At 42.7% G+C, this 21269-nt stretch overlaps 1 protein-coding gene and 1 pseudogene across 7 annotated transcripts in view; one reads left to right on the forward strand and one right to left on the reverse strand.

Moving 5' to 3' along the window:
• The window catches only part of POGZ (pogo transposable element derived with ZNF domain), a 39888-nt gene that overhangs the window by 6145 nt on the left and 12474 nt on the right, over nt 1-21269 (reverse strand). For 2 of the 7 annotated variants that reach the window (XM_039841611.1, XM_039841610.1), the window contains exons 3-12: nt 20438-20596; nt 12309-12484; nt 11390-11498; nt 9858-10148; nt 9559-9777; nt 7366-7472; nt 6400-6737; nt 5881-6035; nt 2291-2391; nt 1759-1905 (exon numbers count right to left, since the gene is read on the reverse strand). In XM_039841611.1, coding sequence (XP_039697545.1) covers nt 1759-1905; nt 2291-2391; nt 5881-6035; nt 6400-6737; nt 7366-7472; nt 9559-9777; nt 9858-10148; nt 11390-11498; nt 12309-12484; nt 20438-20596 — 1802 coding nt within the window. Of the gene's footprint in view, nt 1-1758; nt 1906-2290; nt 2392-5880; nt 6036-6399; nt 6738-7365; nt 7473-9558; nt 9778-9857; nt 10149-11389; nt 11499-12308; nt 12485-12608; nt 12665-20437; nt 20601-21269 lie in introns of those variants that run through there. The other 5 variants (XM_039841613.1, XM_039841612.1, XM_039841615.1 and 2 more) reach the window with 4 other exon arrangements.
• On the forward strand, nt 13470-13585 carry LOC120585284 (uncharacterized; annotated as a pseudogene).

Raw genomic sequence — 21269 nt, forward strand, 5'->3', positions numbered from 1 at the left:
CGACAGAAAGGGCAGTACTTTTCTACGCCTTGCTGTTTTTCCTGCTGGCACGTCAATCGAAACAGAAGTGCCTCCCTGTGAGCCACACCATTTTGAGGATTCAGACTGCTGTGTGGTGAAGTCGGTCACCAACAGGATCCGCATCTGTGATTTCTTCCTTAGGGTAGGGGGCTCTTGGACCTCAGCTGAGTTACGAGTGACAGCTCCCGTGCAGCTATTTGGAAATACACTCGTGGCATTTCATCGGCAGTCGCTAACTGTGCGCGTGTGTGCGAGAGGAAGAGGGTGGCCGCAGCCAGTGGGCGCGTCCGCACACGTGCGCCGTCTCCGTCCGTTTGCGCTCCCCTCGTGGCGTGTCACAGCGAGGCCACGTCTATCCTGTCCTAAACACAAGAGCAGCGACGACCACGACTCCTCCCTTGCTACCTACCTCTTTCCCTGCATCTACCACCCTCGGGCCTCGCCTTCCTAGACAGGCTTCTCCCCACCTCTCACTCACTCGTCCTGCTGAAATCCGACTTCCGCCCTGAACAAAACGCACCAGTGTGAGGTCGGCCTCTCCGCTTCCACCTCGCCTGACACCGGCCTGCAACATGCTGATCACGGCCTTTTCTTCCAAACGCTTTCTCCTTCCCTCGGCTTCCCTGACGCCAACAGCCTCTGGTTTCCCTTAGGACTCCTGTCCTGGCTTGTGGACGGACACTTGGGGCCCCAAGCCTTCATCTTACTCTCAGCGGTCGGGAACGAGGATGGAGCGTGGCGGAGGCACGGCACTTAAAAGCTTAACCCCACTGGAGTGACGGAACGGTGATTGCCGAGTACCTTTTCCACAACCCGGGCTTTCCTTCCAGGCCTACACGTGCAAGCGCCCGTTTAAAGATGGCGACACCGTGTCGCGGATTCCAACTCCGAATACCACATTTACGATCCTCCCTCCAAACTTACTTTCTCCAGATTCTCTCAATAAACATCCCCCCGTTCATCCAGGTGCCTGACGCAGAGTCTCAGGCACTAATTCTTAACTCCTCCGCCACCACCTTCATCGTCCATCTCGAAATCGTGAAGACTACTTACCTTCTCAGTATCTCTCAACTCCATCCTCTTTTTCCTCATTTCAAAGGCCAAAAGCCATTGTCATTGTTCATCTAAACCGAAAGGCCCTCGGCTGGTCTCTCTAACTCTGATCTTGGCCTCCACGCATTCTCCCCGGTGCGACCAATGTGATCAAAAGTAAAAGCAAATCTGAACACATCACTCCAGGGCTTAAAAACCCCTTCATGGCTTTCCGATGACTTGTTATACTGCTGAAACTCCTTTTCATGGTCACAAGATTCCGACAATCTGCTCCCTACCTTCCAACCTCGCCCTGCACCCTACACTCCAAGCACACTCGACTCTCTTCAGTTCCTCGAACCTCCACGCTCTGTGCCTGAGATCACAGTTCTACCCGCCCCGCCCGGCTCGTCCTTACTCCCCCTTCCGGTCTTGAACACTCTTCCTCCTGGACGCCTTCCTCGGCTCCCAGAGTAGGTGCTTGCTTTTCCATATCCCGTATTCCCCCTAACGCAACGTCCTTCGTGCTTTATTGTACTGTCTGTCTTGTCTGCCACTAAATCTCAAACACCTAGCCAATGCAACGCGTGTCATCAAAATTCAATAAGCTTTTGCAAACACGTGTGTATCTGCCTAGCTCGGCTCTGGCCCCGGCACCCACACATTTTAAAAATGAGAAGATGGGTGTTGCTCGGTGCCCGGTACCTGGTGCCTCATGTAATGCTGCTGGAATGCGTTGCCGTTTTTGAAGACCTTCAGGCAATACGGGCAGAGGAGATGCCGAGTGTCCTCGTGGATCATCCGGAAATGGACGTCCACCTCCGAGTAGAGCGAGGAGCGATACTGACACACCTGGGCCACAGAGGAGGGGAAATAAGCTCAGAGCGAAGCCAACAACGGAGGCCTCAAACGAGAGGTAGCAACAAAAAGGTAAAAAGGTGGAAAAAATTTTCCTAAATGCACAGAAATCAAATTATTTTTCTGCCTTTGTAATACAGGGCTATGTCTGTGAGGAGTTCTCTGTCCGTCTCCAAAGGGCTCGTTCTGGAGACAGACACTCCCTCAGTACACACGTGTGCACCTTTATGTTTTTCTCCTGCCTTGAAAATCCTGAAAACAGAACCTGTGTTTACTTTTTCTTCTCTATCCCCTGAGTGTTCCTAAAACTGTATTCAGCAAGGGTCACTAGTGGGTTTTTTATATTTAGCCTTCGAGCAAAAGGGAACAAAGGCCGCACCTGGCAAACGTACGGCATCTCGCCAGGCTTATGAGTGTCCTTCATGTGCTGCAGGAAGAGCGGCTCGCTCTCGAACGCCCACTCGCAGATCTTGCACTTGGCTGGAAGAAGAAAAACAATGAATAAATCCGCCTGAAAACAAGACCATGGTCCTCCTGACTCATTGTATTTCCTGTGATTTCTGAATCTCCATTTTCAATAGTCTAGATATCATTAGGTCTTTTCTATCCTTTAAAACGGTTTCCACCTTAACATCTGTGTTGCTGATGCCAACTAACCTAGTCTCTAGCTCGACTTCTTACCGAAGCCCCATTCTGGACCCTGAACTTCTGAACTGGACATGCTATCATCAACTCTGGCTTAGAGAAGCACCCTCCTGCTTCCCACGGTTTCCCTTCTAACAGCCCCACCTCCTTCTGAGCTCAAAGCTTAGGTACTATCTGACTCCAGACCCATGTTCTGTCACCATTATTTCAAAACGCACTTAGGAATTGTCACTTCTCCATTCTCGCAGGCAAAGACGTAGAAGCCCACATGACTTCCTACTGCTAATCAGCCAACTTCCAATACCTCCAATTTCTCTAATAATGTCTATTTTTTCATACCACTGACAAATGAATTCTTTCAAAATACTATTTTACGTCATTCCTCTGCTCAAAAATAGACAATAATTATCTCCTATGAATAATTCAACATTTACTGACTATCTACTAAATGAGTATAAATAAGAATTTGTCCTCAAAAAACAATCACGAACATAAGTTTTTACCTTGTTATGAGTTATTGTGTTATTATAGTATTAACAAACTTGAGATAACTCAACTTTGTAACTGGCCATTTTGTGACGCTTATAAGGTTGCAATTCTGAATTTTTGGTAAAAATCTTAAATGCTACATATTTTGAATTACGTAAGGAAAATAAAGATAATTATTTGGATTTTTTCTTATTGTCAGTGGAATTATTTTCAAGTTTTTGCAACTATGGAAATTGTAAATTTGAAGCTTTGAGCACTTGCTGGACAATGTCCAACCCCTGCCCCCCCAAAAGATGAGTGAAGTTGAGGTAATTCCTTAAAGTAAAACAAACGAAAAAACGAGAGGTTTTTCATTTGAGGTCCAGGTAAGAGGTCTCAGGAAATGCAGGTATCCTCTGAAATTATTTGCAGAAGAAAAAAATGTCTGTTTTTCTGAGAAGAGGAATCACGAGTTTTGTCCTTAGTCTCAAAAGGTGTCTGCAACCCGTTCAGAACCACGGCCTAGAGGTACATGAGGTGCCACGAGGGCATGGATAGAGAGATAAAAACTCCTGCCTCGACGAATGAGGAGAAGCTGTGCACGTGTGAGCTGAGCCCTGAGAGGAACAGGGCTTTGCGGACAGAGGGGCCGGGAGCGGAAGAGCGAAGGCACGGAGGGGCGCCAGCGGGAAGTGTCTGGAACACGGCAACGCGGACATGACAGCCTTTCCGCCCGTTCTCCTCTCCTCTCCTCTCCAATCCCTTCGCTCATTTCTTTAATCCGTTTTGTTCTTTTCTAGAACACATTTAAGCACTGGTGTCTTCCAACCTTCTGTCCGAGCCTTGCGTATTCTGCACGTTTTCCCTGGGCAATCTCGTTCAACCTCAAAGGCTTTTCCTACAACCTATGTTATCAGCTCAGCTGTTACGACTGTCACACAACGTCAATGACAATTACATTTATCGGGCAATTTCTAATGCACAAAGACCATGCTAGGAAATCAGTGAGATAGGAACCTAAGACGTCAGTGGACTTTCGAGATTTCTAGTAGCCTTTCGCATGTCCTCCGGGGGAGAAGCTGGTGCGGGAAAACTCCAGGGGAGAGCTGACTGATTTTCCGCAGTGGCTACCCTGACACGTGCTGGCCGTGGAGAATCCGGGGCCCGGCCTACACCAAGCTGGCTGCTCTGCCACTAACCGCAGGGTTATGACGGCTGATTCTGATGCCCTCTCTACTCCCACACGAGCAAGCCCGAGTTTCAAAGTCCACTGTCCAATATGACAACCGGCAGCACAGGTGGTCAGCAAACACCTAAAACGCGCTGAGCCCAAACTGAGATGTGCTGTGAGCGTATACCAGATTTCAAAAAAATCTGTTTTAAAAAATTTATGTACAATTGGTATATATTATATTAGTTTCAAGTGTATGATATAGTGATTCAACATTTATGTATCTTAAATGTGATTATCACACTAAGTCTAGCAATTATCTGTAACCGCAAACTCATCTCAGCATTAAAAATCTGGTTTACAGTGTAAAAAAGATAAATATCTCATTAATTTTTAACTTTGATTATAAGCTGAAATGATTACACTTTGAATGTGTTGAATTAAATAAAAACCATTAAAATCATTTCACTTTTTTACTTTATTTAAAATGGCTGCTGAAAAGTTGCAGGTAAAGCTGACACCGTATTTCCACTGACCAGAAGCAGGGTAAGCCGCTGGCGACAAGCCCACCCCTGCCAACACGACCCAGGCCAGGGAGGGACAAAGGGAACGCAAGTCCGTGTTGTAGGAAAGACTCGGGAAAGACGCGGGAGGATGCGGTCTCTGCTCCACCCGCACAGCTGCGTCTGAATGCAACGCCCGAGACGAGACGACCACAGCCACTGTCTACGAGCCAGGGACAGGGAGATGCTGAGCAGCAGAACGCTCAGGTCCCGGGCCTGCTGGCCTCTCAGAGGACACGGTACACGTCCTTAGTGTTTCTAGTCAAGGTGTTTAACTTGCAGCGGAAGTACCGAGGTCACACACGTCTCTCCAGCCTTTACGCATTTCCTTGTGCTGTCACCTAAAAGCTTTTCGTACTTCTTCCCATCGATCGTGACCCTTCTTGTATTTAAGACCCTCAAATCTAAGCACGACCTTCTGTGACATCTGGCCACAGGGGCCTCTTCCTGTCTCTGAGCTATTTTATCTACTATTGGTATCACCAAAGCACATGATTGTAACATTCTGTGTTGTTCTCACATTTTCCTAGTTACACAGTTTTTGTCTCTTCAACAAAAAAAGAAATCCCTTGAAAGACACAGGAAATATTCTACAAGATTGGGCTCGAATTCTCATAATGTCACCTTACTAGAAGTGTATGCTCTTAAGCAGATGACTTAGTTTTCCTGAGCTTGTGTTCAGCCTACATTCCCTCATCTGTACGCTGTACAATGCGGACGACAGTCCAACTCATATTTCACTGAAGACACTGTCTCGATGGTAAAGCGCTTTACAATACCACGTTTTATTCTACATAAAGCCTATCGAGGGACTAACTGAAACAGATCTGAATACAGACGCTCCCGCTATAAAGGATTTAGGCAATACATTCCGCATATCTCTCCTCAGGGGTCCTGAACCTGAGCCCCTATTAATGCAGGATCCAGCACTGAATTCACACTGAACAGAACGGAAGTCAGGCTTGTAAGATAAGAGGGCGAGTGAACTAAGGAACTGACATCAAACATGCCAAGAGCTGCTTTCACAGCGGTATCCACACACAGCAAACGCGCTGGCTCCCCTTGGAGCCACCGTGACAAAGAGCTGAGCATACCCTGGAGTTTAAGAGTTTCCCAACTTACTAGTCGATTCATAGGGACTATGAACATTTTCCAAGTGGCACTGGAGCTGGAAGGGAGTGGAAAACTGGCGATAGCAGTGCTGGCAGATGGTGTGACCATCCACCTCACCATTCTGCTGATCGAGTTCTACGTGGTGTTTCATATGGTTCATGAATCTGTAGCACAGCACAAAGTACAGAAAACATACATAAAATCAGTAGCCTTGGAGACATGAGACAGCAGAATCACAGAACAGCCCTTATCTGCTCCCCGCTCCCCCAACTTCCTGTTGGGGAACCCAGAAAAGGCTTCCTGACACTAACAGGGTGCCGTGGAAGGAGACACACTGTCTCCCTCACTCTGCCCAAAGTCCTCTTATTTACCACGACACTTGTTTCTTTAGCACCAGCTGTTGAGTTCACGATAACCCTTAGCAAGACGGGGTGACAGGACCATTCTCCCAAGAGACAGACCTGAACATACAAGGAAAGGCCAGTCTTCCTCTGTCCGAGGTAACGTCCAAGGCTCCCTGACACTTACCGAATGTTGTTTTTTAGCCTTTTGGTACAGTGTGGGCACCGGAAAGATGTGGCGACCTTGGGGAAGTTCGTGAGCTGGGCCACTTTGCCGCCGTCCCGTCCGTAGTAGAAGTCATCGACCAGCATGATGAGCTTGGTCTGGGCAGCGTCGCCCACAGCCTCATTCGGCTCTGGTGCTTTGGCAGGTGGGGACAGCGCAGGGATTGGTGTCGAAGACGGCGTGGAAGCAACAGGAGTCGTCTTCTCGGGGGATGGGGGCTTCGCTGCCGACGGGACGCTGGGTTCGGAATCCAGAGACTTCCCTTTCTTCTGGTATTCAACCATCTCCGGGCAACAGTACTAGAAAAAAGGAAGACATCCCATCATTCTGGTCACCCTGGGGTCGAGGGTGTCTAACCCCCCCGCCTCACCAACATTCCCTGGTAAGTCTGGTTCTAGGTAATCCCGCCAGCTTCCACCCTTCAGTTTCCCAGTGTCCCCCAGTCTCTCTCTTTCTAGTGTGTATGGATACAGACATTGGCCATCCGAATGCCGTACCTTACACTTCTCCCTCCTGCCTCAGCTCCTTAACCACTCACTAGCATAACCTGGCTCCGAGCCCCCTGAGAAAGCTCCGACCTTTGCATCCAGACTAAAAGCAAAAAGGCCAGAAATGGAATCGGGCTAACGGCTCCCGATTCAGTCAATGACACGGCGAGTAGAAAATGAACTGAGGCCAACTTGGTTTGAGTTCCAATTATCTAATGAACCTGGCCCCAGGGCGGTTCGAAAATCTACAACCTAGAAATTAAGACTATATGGGTTCTGATGAATCTGAGGGTCTTTACACGCATCCTATCACGATCCGAAGGGCATCACTCTTCTAAGACAACCCCAAAGAGAAAGTGACCCTTTAGAAAGCTTCCGAGCCGGTCTGGGGCCCGCTTCGCAGTGAGTGGGTGCAGCCTCCGCGGGCGGGACCACTTACACACATGTGCCCTCTCAGAGCTTCGGTCACGCGGAACTGAGCGCTGCATCGTGGGCAAATCTTCCGCCCGCCATCTTGGAGGTCAAACACGGGGACAGAAGAGGTCACTGGAAGAAGTGAGAAACATTGATGAGATTAATAAGGTACTAGACAAGGGTTACTGGCCTTCTGGGAAAGGGTGCACACTCCCTGGGAGGCACATCGCGGTTGGTGAACAAGCCTGAGAGACAACAGGGAGGCAGGCGCCTGCCCTGCTCCTCTAAGTCAAGGCCAAGGTCAGCAAACCAAGGCTCACAGACCAAAGCCAGCCAGCCGCCGGTTTCTGTATGGCCCATGAGCCAAGAGTGGCTTTATTTTTTTGCTGTTAGTTTTTTCTTTAATTGTGCTTAAATATACATAATATACAGTTTATTTCTTAACCAATTCTAAGTGTACAGTCCGGCTGTGTTAAGTAGGCACCCAGCTGTGCCAGCAGTCGCCAGAAGTCTTTTCATCTGCAATACTGACTGACACCCATTAAACGACTCTCCACCTCCTGTCCCCACAACCACCATTCTACTCTGTCTCTCTATGAATTTGACTGTTCAAGGTACCTCATTCAAGTGGATCACAGAATACTTGTCCTTTAGTGACCAGATCACTTAGCATAGCATAATGTCCTCGAGGTCGTGAATGCTGTAGCATGTGTCAGAATCTCCTTTTTAGGCTGAACAATACACCATCGTGTGTACACGTACTACATTTTGTTTATCCATTCACAGGTTGATGGATATTTGCAATGCTTCCACCTTTTGGCTATTACAGATAATGCTACGAACAGGGGCGTGCAAGTATCTGTTTGGGTCCCTGCTTTCCATTCTTGGGTATATACCCAGAAGGGGAACTGCTGGGTCACATGGTAGCTTTATGTTTACTGTTTTGTAGTAAATAGAAATATCAGTAGTAAAAATCATGCCATTGGATATTCCCACCAGCACTGCACAAGGGTTTCGGTTTTTCCACATCTCTGCCAACACCCGTTATTGTCTTTTGGGTAACGGCCATCCTAACGGGTGTGAGGTGGCAGCTCACTGTGGTTTTGATTTCCGTTTCCCCAATTATTAGTGATATTTAGCATCTTTTCATGGACTTAATGGCCATCTGTATAGTATATCTTCTTTGGAGAAATGTCTATTCAACTCCTTTGCCCATTTTTAAATTGGGTTGTTTGTTCTGTTGTTGAGCTGCAGAAGTTCTTTATATATTCTGGCTACTAACCCCTCATCAGATACGTGGTTTGCAATATTTTCTCCCTTTCAGTGGGCTGCCTTTTCAGTGTCCTTTGATGCCCTAAAGATTTTAATTTCGATGTAGTCTTGTTTATCTATTTTTTCTTTTGTTGCCCGTGTTTCTGGTGTCACATGCAAGAAATCATTGCCAAATCCAATGTCATGAAGGTTTCCCCCTGTGTTTTCTTCTAAGTTTCAGAGTTTTAGCTCTTATGTTTAGGTCTTTGATTCACTGAGTTAATTTTTATATATGGTAATTAAGGGTCCAACTTCATTTTTTTTTCATGTGGATATCCAGTTTTCCCAACACCATTTGTTACAGGTTTTTAAGTTTTAAATGGTTGAAAGAAAAGCAAAAGAAGAGTAAGATCTTCTGACACATAAAAATTATATGAAATTCAAAATTCGGAGTCCGTAAGTAGCTCTGGTGGAGCGCAGTCAGGCTCATTCATTTATACACTGTCTGTGGCGGCTGGTGCATCCCAGCGGCAAAGCTGAGGAGCTGTAACACAGATCTTATTGTGCACATGGTGCTTTACAGAAAGGTTTGCCGACCCCGATATAGACTGTTGAAAATGCTCACGCTCATCACATCCTTCTATACCCAAAAACCGTTCCACCAAATTCCGCCTTTAAAACCTTGTTTGGATATCCACTTCCTCCACGAAGCCATCCTTTGACTGCCCCACCCATACCCGATCAATCCATTCATTCCACTGATCTGCAAAGCACGACTGCAGAATTCCTTGGAGGCGACTCAGTTATTCTGTCCACAAGCGACTATCCCCTTCACTAAAGTTTCTGTGAGAACAGATTGTAGCAACTATGTCTTATTTGATTCCTCTACGCCACAGTAGAGTTCTGACACAACATGTATTAATGTTTCTAAATGACCGGCTGCTCAGAGTCTTTCAGGTTATTGTACCTTTCATTGAAGACTCAGGTCCGCTGGTTCTCTGAGAGCCATGGGCAGAGCTGTTGTTGGACACCACCATCGGCCCGGGACTCTGGCCCAGGGAAGGGATGGTGTTAAGGGTATTCACCAGTTTGGCCACTTCATTGCTATTTTCACCTGTAACCCCAGGTCGCTTCACAGTGACAAAGCTGGTAATGCTCACTGCAGGTGGAGAGGGGAAGGAGGGAGCTATGTTGGCCAAGTGATAATCGCCTGTTCTCCGCCCACCACCCGTCCCAGCTCTGCCATCTCCCCTTCCCACGCCTCACCTAGCTTGGGATTCGGGGTCTGGTTGGACTGGCCCGGAGGCTGGACGGCTAGCTGCCCCAGCGAGGTCGGTGGCGTGGCGGTGGGGGTGGTGGAAGTACTGGGAGTGGACTTGGTCTGCTGGGCCTGGGACTGCGGGACGGTGCTCCGAATGGTGAGCGTGGCTGGGATGACGGTGGTGAAGGTGTTGGTGGTGGGTCGCACGGGCATCGTGGAGCCGGGTCTCACAGGGGCCATCTGAGAGAACACCTGGGGGACTCCCACTGTCGGCTTCACAAACTGGGTACCTGGGGCTTCGAAAGAGAGACAAACAAAAGTACCAAATCTTGGTCAAGAAGCTCACCTGTAATACATTCCCCCATCCTTACTGGAAATATTGGAATAGGAAAAGATTATTTCCCCAAATGGATTGGCGGCCTCATTGGAAGTTACCAAGAGTAGCATGGATGCTGATATCTAAGAAAGTAACTGGTGTCCAAGCTGGCAAAAGCAATGAGCTTAGATATCCAGCCCTGAAAACATTCAACTGAAGAAAAAAGATACCCATCGACTCCTCCCCAAACAGCTCCCCACGCTGCCTTTTCTATACTACGAACGCAGTCGGGAGTAGCTTGACCTTGGTACCGGAAGAGAAAAGAATAGGTAGAGAGCAGGAGGTAGTACGGGTATGCACGAGCCCAAAGGGCGGACCTGGTCCTGAAAAAAGCAATCTTTCCCTCTCAGAATACTAAAGGAGTCTTCCATTCTCTTACGTAAACTCAAATAGAAGACCAACTACGCAACTCTACTAGGCTCTCCCAAAGACGAGAGTCTCCTGGCTCAGCTATAGACAATTCCACTGACATTTATTTAAGAAATATCAGAACTAGGTAGCACAAGCTCAACAGGCCAAAGGCCAAAAAAAAAAAACAACCCCAAAACAAAAACACCCTGTGGGCTCTGAGAACAACAAAAAATTGAGGAGGACAAGCTACAGAGACACCCTTACAACAACTAAACTAAGATATTGCTCTGAATTGTGGTAAACTTAGACACTAAATAAAAAGCTAAGGGGAAATTACAAAATTTTTAAAGAATGACCTTTCACTTCAGTTTCTTAAAAAAAAAAAAAATACTAGTCATTGGCAATATTTATCTTCAAAAGATATGTCATTTGGTTAATTTATATCCAAAATCTATGCCATAAAATTAAAGCGATGTAAGTTTATAATCCCACTATGTATACAAGTAGAATTATAAGGAATACAGAATTTTCAAGACTGCATTAATAACATCCCTTCAAGATAAAAACTTAAATGCTGATTAAAACATGAGAAGCAAAAAAATGACTATATAAACCTGTTTTATTACCTCATGAAGGGTGGTAAAAAGTTAAAAAAATATATAAATCAAACCACCACCCTGGCCAAAGGTTAGAAACAGTTTTCAAAAAGCTGGGCTTAAATACACTTTGTAAATGACCTAGAGTACTTTGAGACAATAAAAACAAATCTGGATGCAGGTTTATTCCACGTGGACAGACATTTTTCCTTACCTGGGACTAGTGTGATTGGTCTAACCGTTTGGCCTTGCTGTACGTTCAGCACAATCCCAACCTGATTCATTGCATTTTGTACAGGTCGGACATTTCTTACAGGAAATCCCTGCATTAAAAAGCAAAATGATCTTTAACATGGAGACCCGCTAATGCTAGCAGAGACTGCAGTGAGACCCACATCCAAAAAAATCCCCATGCCTTTATCTAATGGTTCCTTCTCTAGAATGAGAGCTTTTAAATGACTGAGATGGAGAAATTTAGGAATTCTAGCAAACTTCCGAGTGATAAAATACCAAAATGGAGAATAAGCTTTGGTGCACATGAACAAAAATGAAAACCTACTTCCTGTCTTAAGAAAACCTCAGCTTAAAAATCTCATCCAAAGACTGACCTGTAAACTGCGAAAGATGTAGAAGTTAAAAAAAACCCGACACTAATGACATTCACTGCAGTGACTCAACATACTGCCTTGCACCCCGTGTTCGGCAGCGGGCTTCCCACTTCGACTCACCTCGCACGGCGAGTAAGTCATCCGTCTGCCTTCTCCAAAGATCTGCCTGCACTTTACCGATTTCATATACATTTTCCAGAAATCAACTAATTCACCCCATTTTAAGAAAAATAGCCCAAGCAAAGGGTGAGACACCGTGAGGGCCAAGGGTGAAGCTTTCCCACTAAGTTCCGCCCAAACCTCATCAAATCACTTCACAGCCCTCCAAGGGGCATGAAGGAAACGCCCCCGCTGCACGCTAGGCTTTCTGTAAGTCAGCATCACCTTACGAAGCAGAGGACAAGGCCAGGTAAAAACAGGATTTGGAGCCACTTCCAACGGTGTTAAAGGCTCTGAGGCGGAGCCTCCAGGGTTCACGTGATCTTTTTCGCCTCCCTACCAAGGCCCAGCACCCGTCCCACTCACCTGTGTGGTGATGAATATTGGCTGCGAGGCCACAGGGGAGCTAGTCACGTGATTGGCATTCTGCATGACCTGGACAGGCCTCAATACTGGTTGACTAACCATTGTGCCCAGACCCGGGGCTGGATTCTGGGTTAGGATGAGTGGCTGTCCACCTTGCTGGACCAAAGAATTGCCAGCTAAAGAGTAAAAGAGAGAGGAAAAAAGGAATGTAAGAGAAAAGAAACTCACATTTGATAAGAAACATGATCTTAGATAAGAAATGGTGTCCCAGATACCAAAATATCCAAGACTGTCACTCACCTCAGGTTTAATGTCACCAAATTCACCAAAAATTTAAGCTTCACCCAAATCTACAACTAACAGAAAAACAGGTAGGTAGGGGAGGTTCACTAACATTCCCCCTAGGCATCTTAACCAGGCATGTCTTAACACAGTAAGACTTCTACGTGGCTGTCACTCTGACTAATTATCTAAGTGTGCACGCATCATCTCCCATACCAAAACAGCGAAACAAAATAACATGTTTCTTTTTCCTGAAAAAAAAAAAAAGGAAAAAGTTCTTTTGTCTTAAAAAAAATAAAGACACTATATTTTAACCTATTCTGTCAGAATGTAATTTGCTGCTGATGTACCCTAACCTTTTTACAAAGAACATTCATCAAGAACATTAATTCGGCAAATACATAGAATTTAAAGAATGACGTCTCTTCCGAGAGAGTCAAATCTCAGAAATGCAAGACTAAACCACCACTGCCTTGTACAGATACAGAACACAGAGACAGGCCAACTACCTTCTCCCTCTGCCGTCAAGACTGATGAGGAAAAGTCCTGGTCAAAAACTAATCAACGCCAAGTAAAAATGACATGATTTCAAGAGATAATGACTCAGTCATGAATATTAATATAATAAATACTAATAACCTGGGCTAATTGTTACTGAAATATTTTAAGTTCTTTTTCATTTGTGAGAAAAGCAATTTTGTATATGTTTTTAAGTCCTCTACTACACTTGACTAAAAAATCCTTAATATTACGTTTCCTAATTTACAAAGAATATTGCAAAACTAGATAGAAGACATGGTTCCATAGTGTAGCAGTTAACACGTCTGCTTTATACGCAGAAGGTCCTGGGTTTGCGCCCCAGTGGAGCCACGGTCCATGGTCTACAGCCATGCCACCCTGAACAAGCCCGATGTCTGATCTCAGAACCTAAGCAGGGTCGGGCCTGGTTAGTACTTGGATGGGAGGCCACCTAGGAAGACCAGGTGCTATAGACATAAATAATAATAAATAAAATAATAATAAAACAAAAACTAGATAGAAAATTTCAGGGAGCCAATCAATATACCTGAATCAAAGATTAAAACGAAACACTGCCTCAACTTTACCTCAATTCACAATGGGATGATCTCCTCTGAACGGTATGCTCTCCTTGACAGACGGAGTCACGGCCGTCAGCTGCCAATTTAGTTAGACCAGCAGAGTGGCTATGCAGGTGGCTATTAATGGGCCAACAGTGGCTTCTCCCATATTCTCCCAGAAACTGGGAGCCCATTGGTGGACCAGACCCTCATAGTTACTGAGCCAGCAGACTAGAAATTGAGGCTGACAGATTAACAAAAAATTCCAAGTTCTAGCTATGCTAACTATGCTGACAATTTATTGACTACACAGATTTTAAATTTAAGTATTTTATTATGGATAAGTTATAAGAAATATATATAATTAGAACACTAAAATGAATCCCCATGTACCCAACACCGCACCAAGTTTCAACAATTATCAACTTATGGCATATCTTGTTTCATCGGCACCTCCCACCCACTTACTAGTTCCCATGTCATTGTGAAACAAGTTCCAGATCATATCATTTCATCTATAAATTTCATTATGTCTCTAAAAGAACTTAAAAAAAAAAAGTGTCAACACCATTATCATGCCTAAAAATATAATAATTCTGTGACTATAGGTTATAACACTGTATTATAGAAGTGAAATTTGCTGAGTAGGTCTTAAATGTTCTCACTCCCCCACCAAGGTCAGTATATGAGGTGATGGATGTGTTAATTAACTAGACGGCAGGCATCCTTCCACAATATAGATCAAATCACTATGTACACTTCGATCTTGCGGTTATATCTGTTCATTATATTCAATAAAGTTAAATGTGTAAATACTCTTTAATATCAAATACCAAGTTAGAATTCAAACTGACTGTCAATGATTTTTTAAAAGAGTTTGTTTGAAACGGGTTATAAAAGGTTCACTACAGATATGCAACTGAAGGACCTCTCTCTTAAGTCTCTTTTAATCTACAGGGTCCCTCCCCATCCATCTCTTTCACTCCTTTACAATTTATGGCTGAAAAATATTGACTAAACAAAACCAAATATTTTCCATTCATTAATTTAACTGCCTGGGTAAAAAAAAAAATGTTATTTATCTACGATTAAATTCTTAAGATAATCGCTGACTCAACATCTCAACTACATATAGGAAGAAAACGATGGAAATGTTTTGCATTTATGTGAAATCAACCAGCATTAGCAAGTCTGAAAGGCAGGCCTGGTTCCCATATAATCTGCACAAACCCTACTACTATAAAGAATGCCAACCTGAGGATTTTCTGCAAATATTCTGACATCAGGGTCATGTTTGAATTTTGGTGGATTGTCAGGGCTTTTCCAAAAACACAGTGCAAACAAAAAAGTGGGTTTCTAAGTCGAAATTAGGTTCACAATTCAACTAAAACCAGCATATGAAAAGTCACTTTGGGTAAATTAAAGGATATCTACTTATTTATTATTTTTAATGAATTATTTGAATGAATTTCAATGAATTCTAACAATTCTAATTCTAATGAATTTTTAAAAATAATTTCTGCATTTTTCTTAATTCTTTCCTCAAAGAAATTCTGACAATTCAAAGGTCACACAAAGTTCTATTTCCAGAGGATGAAAGAGGCAATCAGAACTGGGAGGCTTAAAAAAAGGCTTTAAAAGAATTATCCAACGAATCTCTTGCCTCTAAGTTCACTCTCATGTGTAAGGCTAGGGTACCACAGCCATGAACTGACGAATGAGCAAAGAAGATTCAGAGCGGCTTCTTTCATAGTATGTTCTGTTCGTTTTACAAATCTGGAGGTCTTGATTTTTTTCCGTTATTAAGTTTACTTACACAGCTTTAAACCCCAGAGATATGAGGGCTAAAATGGAGTCGAAATGAGCTGAAGTGGACTTGAAAATCATCACTAGTTACGCAGTAAGAAATTATAACGTTAAATATGCATCCTTCACAGGTCAGAATTAAGCAGTGGTTTATTTCACTTCATGATTTTTTCCAATGCGAACGTATAATCAGAGCTATAGGAATAGTTTTCTGATGAGGAGTGATAGATTATGAAGAAGAGCAAAAAGAATAGCAAAAATTTTTGAAAAATTTATTCCTGACGCATTCTTAAAACAAACATACAGTTTTACTGATATATAATCCATATACCATACATAACACCCATTTAAAGGGTACAATTAAAAAAATAAATAAAGGGTACAATTCAGAGGTTTTTAGTATATTTGCAAGGTTTGTGCAACTATCCCCACTACTTAATTTCAGAACATTTTCATCACCCCCAAAAGAAACCTGCACTCATCAGCAGTTATTACCCATTCTCCTCTCCTCCAGCCCTGACGGCCACTAATCTACTCTCGTCTCCACGGATTTGCCTATTCTGGACATTTCATACAAATGGAGTCATATAATATGTGGCCTTTTGTACCTAATTTCTTTTGCTTACCATTATGTTTTCAAGTTTCATTCATATTGTAGCATATGTCCGTGTTTCATCCCTTTTTCTGGCCTGATAATATTGCCTTGTAGAGATATAAGATATATACCACATTTTGTTTATCCATTCAACAGTTTAGGTTGTTTCCACTTTTTGGCTATAAAAAATACTGTTGCTACTAACATCTGTGCACAAGTATTCGTGTTTTCAATTCTCTTGGGTGTATTAAGAATAAAATTGCTGGGTCACATGATCACTCTGCGTTTAACTTTTTGGGAAACTGCCAAACTATCTTCCAAAGCAGCCACAACCATTTTACATTCTCATCAGCAACACGAGAGTTCCAATTTCTCCACGTTATCACCAATACTTGTTATTGATCACCTTTTGGATTCCAGCCATCCTAGTGGGTATGAAGTGGTATCTCCTTGTGTTTTTGATAAGCATTTCCCTTAGTAACTAATGATGTTGGGCACCTTTTCATGTGCTTATTGGCCATTTATATATCTTCTTTGGAGAAATGCCTATTCAGATCCTTTACCATTTAAAAATTGGATTGTCTTTTTATTACTGGATTGTACTAGTTCTTTATATATTCCAGATACGAGTCCCTTATTGAACATATTATTTGCAAAATTTTTCTCCCATTCTACGGGTTATATGTTTTCACTTTCTTGATTGTGCCCTTTGAAACATAAAAGGTTTTAATTTTTATAAAGTTCAATTTATCTAATTTTTCTGTAGTTTCTTATGCTTTTGGTGCCCCATCTAAGAAGCCAATGCCTAAGCAAAGGTCATAAAGACTTACACCTGTGTTTGCTTCTAAGCGTTTTACAGTTACATAGCTTTAGCTCTTACATTTAGGTCTTTGACCATCTACAGTTAATGTCTGTATATGATATGAGGTACAGGCGGCACTTCACTTTTTTTCAATGTGGAAAAAGTATCCAGTTGTCCTAGTATCATTTGTTTTAAAAAACGTATTCTTTCTCCATTGTATAAGAAAAAATTAGATTGTTTTTCTTTTAACCAACTATCACTCTCCATGAAACAAAAGGTATTTTGGAGTCTAGGACAAAATTGTGTCCACCCCTCCCATTCCATTTATTCTTTTAAAATAATATTCATCTTAAATATATTTTAACATTTGATCCATAAATATGTTAAATAAATTTAAGTTACGAAGTTTACCAATAAAACGAACACCACCCCATCTAGGACCAGGCCATGATCAACAATATTAACGTGCTCCCACTCTTTCCCAGCCCATGGCTCCCCTCCCACATATACAAAAATGTTCCTTAAAACCAAGAGTCCAGTAAATGCTTTTTCACATAGAAGGGCAAGGTAAATAAGAAAAACATGTAAATTATAAAAACCAGTCAATGCCCCCAAAAGGGACAGTCTTTTAAACCTAGTGCAGTAAGTGAAGCATTATTAAATTGCTCAAAAGTTATTCTCCCTTGCTATGTTATTAATGTAATAAGTAGACGATACACAAATACAATCAAACTGAAAGCTTATAGGGGAACTGGGCTGTAACAGAATATTTTTTATCCACTCTTGTGAAATCTTAACCCTACATCTTATTCCTATGCTAGCATTCCCAGAGTTTCTTATTAGAAAGTTATAGAATTTTATGTATATACCAAAAAAAAAAGGGCTAGAAAAACTAAACCTATTAATGTGTGCTTATCAATGCATGAACAGGTTTTAGAAAAATAGACATATGTAACTAGTTACCAGTCCATACCCATTTTTTTCCAACCCTAAACTTGGGTTAACGTTTTCTTTTGCATACTAGAGGTTTCTGAAATAAATAAAATCAATTTACATATACTGTATATTTAAAAATTTGTACACAGGCCTTAAGAAGGGTAAAGAATCGCATCCATTCAAAGAGCCAAGGAGACTAAGTCATGTCCGCATGTCACAAGATGCTCATTGGGGCCGTGGGACCCTCAGATCAGAGAAGTTTAACTAAACTGGTTGCTAAGAGAACTTTGATAGATTATTTTAAGAAAAACCATGGAAAGCAGTAAGTAAAATACAGTGGAAAGGCCACAAGCTTTGAAGTCTAGATCATTCAAATCCATTTTGGTCACGTACCAACTATGTGACCTTTAAGCAAATTTAGACTCCCTAGGCCTTGGTTTCCACATCAATAAAAATGAGAGAATTCTCTAGATAGTGGTGCCTCATCTTTATATATGAAGGCCTTTATTTATAAGTTTGAAAAAATTCTAAAGGGTCTCACATGATAAAAATCATATTTTCAGGACCCAAAGATTGAAAAAAATACCTATGGAAATTATAAAGATTTACATTTGATAATACTTAAAGTTGGCAACAACATTAGGAAAGAGATATTGGTGGGCACCTTTTCAGAGCCACCTGTTAGGGCCATCTGACACTGTCTATCAGTCTTTGAACACCTGACCCAGCTGTCTCACTTTTATGCTGCAGATACGCTTATCTAGTGAGTGATACAATGCCCGAGAATGTTCACTATATAAGTCTGTGATCACAACAAATTGGGACTGTGATAAACGTCCAATGATAGGGGAATAAGTGGCTATATCCAAAAATAAGTACACCATATGCAATTTGGATATATAAACTGATACGACATTTCTAGATGGCCAATCCAAAAAAAAAATATTGATCGAAATCCTTAAAATTGTGATGACCTTGGATCCAAAAACTTGACACTTAGTTCTGTATTCTCAGAATTAAAGATGTGAGACAAGACAGGGACAGAGATGTTCACGACAGCTCTTTAAAATAACAACATACCCTTTTACAACCTATTGTTAATAACAGTTAATCAAACAACAGAAAATACAGTTAGTCATCAGAAAGATAAATATTTAGAAAAATGAGAAGATATTCACTACACATTGAAGAAAAAAGCAGGCAAAGAGTGATATAGTCTGTATGATTCATTTTTGTAAAAAATAAATCTCCACATGTACATGAAGAAGTTTATAAAAGTACATGTATGCAGTGGCCAGGACATGGAAGCAACTGACGGGTCCTACGATAGATGATTGGCTAAAGAAGCTGTGGTACATATATGCAATGGAATATTAGCCGTAAGAAGAGATGAAATACTGCCATTTGCAACAACATGGATGGACCGTGAGATAATCATGCTAAGTGAAATAAGCCAGACAGAAAAAGTTGAAAATCACATGGTATCATTTATATGTGGGATATAAAACTAAAAGCAACAAATGAACAAGAGAAACAAACAGAGACTCAGGGACATGGACAATGGACTAGTGGTTACCAGAGGGTAGGGGGTCGGGGAGGAGGGGAGAGGTAGACGGGATAAAGGGAGTCAAATATAGGGGGGCAGGGAGAGGGTGAAGTGGGTAAAAAGGATCAAATATATGGTAGGGGTAGGAAACTGGACTTTGGGTGGTAAACACACAATAGAACATATAGATGTCAAACTATAATGTATATCTGAAAATTATATAATTGTATTAACCAATGTTACGCCAATAAACACTAAAAAATAAAATAGATTAGCGATAAAAAAAGAAAAGTATGTGTATGTACAGGATGAATTATAAATAGTTATCTCCAGAAAGTGGGGTTCAAGGTAAAAATTTTTTCTTCCTTTTATTTTTTCCTGTCTACTTTTTCTACAATGCATATTATTCTTGCATTAATAAAGCTATTATATTTTTAAAGAATATAGAATAATAAAAACAAAGTCCTTTGCAGCAATGCAACGATTCCGTGAAGGTGCTTATTCTAGTTTTGAGTCTTCAGGCATAACTTGCTAATAACTCATCCTCAGAGTACAGAAACGATCATCAGAAATGAAATAAAAACTAATACTATACAGCCACTTTAGTCAATAAATACACGAAAAACACCATCTTTCACCATTTCCTTCAGGGAGGGAACGACCCTATCCTACTTTCAATACCCAGGGGCCAATAATCAGATAAACCTGCCAGAGACAACTCAGAACAAAGCCGCCCTGGCAGATTTCTTACCCAACTAGTGGGGCTCTTCTAATTAAAAAAACAAACGAACAAAACAAAAACAATCAAACGAAAAACCCAGATCTCTTTAACAGTTACGAATAGTTGGGGTTTACATTCTCTGCTCGAAACTGTCAGCAGCCAGAATCGGCTGCGCTGACTTAATCACAGGTGTGATTCAGCACTCACGCAGGAGGAACAGCTCCGCCTCTGAGTCGCCTCCCCAGGGCGTCCTTACTAAACTGCTCTCCAGCTAGAGCCACATCAGGCGGGGCTGTTCCTAAGACTGTTTTTATTCTCGTGCCCCTCTGACCCAGAAAGAATTTCCCAACAAGCCCACTTACCATTGTTGTTGGCAATTAGTGTGACGAGAGTCTTCTTTGTACTGTCGCTGTTCTGTGCCCCGCTGCTACTAACGGTGGTGGATGTAGAGAGGTGGCCAGCAACAGAAGCATGGGCAGCGATGGGCACTGGGGCCGCGGCTGGCTGCTGGCTCACGGACACTGTGGGGAAGCGGAGGTACGGTCACTTGGAGGCAGGGACAGATGACAATGAAGGATACTGTTGTAATCTTCCCTCTTCATCTTGTAGGTCTCTACAACCAGTTTCCTGCTTTATTCAGAAATCCAACTGTTCATCTGGTTTCTCCTCCTCCTTGTCCCTCTCTCCACCAATTAGATGCAATGCATTCTTTGTCTCAAATTTCCTGATTAAGTTAAACCATGAGCTCACGGAACCAGGATTTTAATGTACTGTTTATACAACACAAGTAAACCGCAACTGATATTCCTAACCATGCACAGAAAGCCGGCAACAAGACCCTGAATTTTGCCCTGTTTCAGCCCAAAGCAATGCTATCTTCAGGTCCCAAAACAAGGAAGAGAAAAACAGAGAGCAACAGGTATAATTTGGGGGGGACTACCACCCACTTTGAGTTCAGGGCAATCTAGAACTTTACCCTGCGACATCGCCTTCTTGAAAGAGAAGCTAATAAGCCTAAGTTTATAAACCGTCCATGAAGGCAGACACAAAGCAAATTCTCACAGCTCACAAATGAAACCAAGTTCAAGTGAAAGAAGAAAGAACCGGCAAAGCCCGAGACTACAGGACCCTGCTTTGACCGGGTCCATAAACGAGCAGACACTCACCAGCACTGCGCTCTGGGTCACACGGCAT

This window comes from Pteropus medius, unplaced genomic scaffold (assembly GCF_902729225.1).
Source record: "Pteropus medius unplaced genomic scaffold, Ma_sr-lr_union100, whole genome shotgun sequence".
Lineage (NCBI taxonomy): Eukaryota > Metazoa > Chordata > Mammalia > Chiroptera > Pteropodidae > Pteropus > Pteropus medius.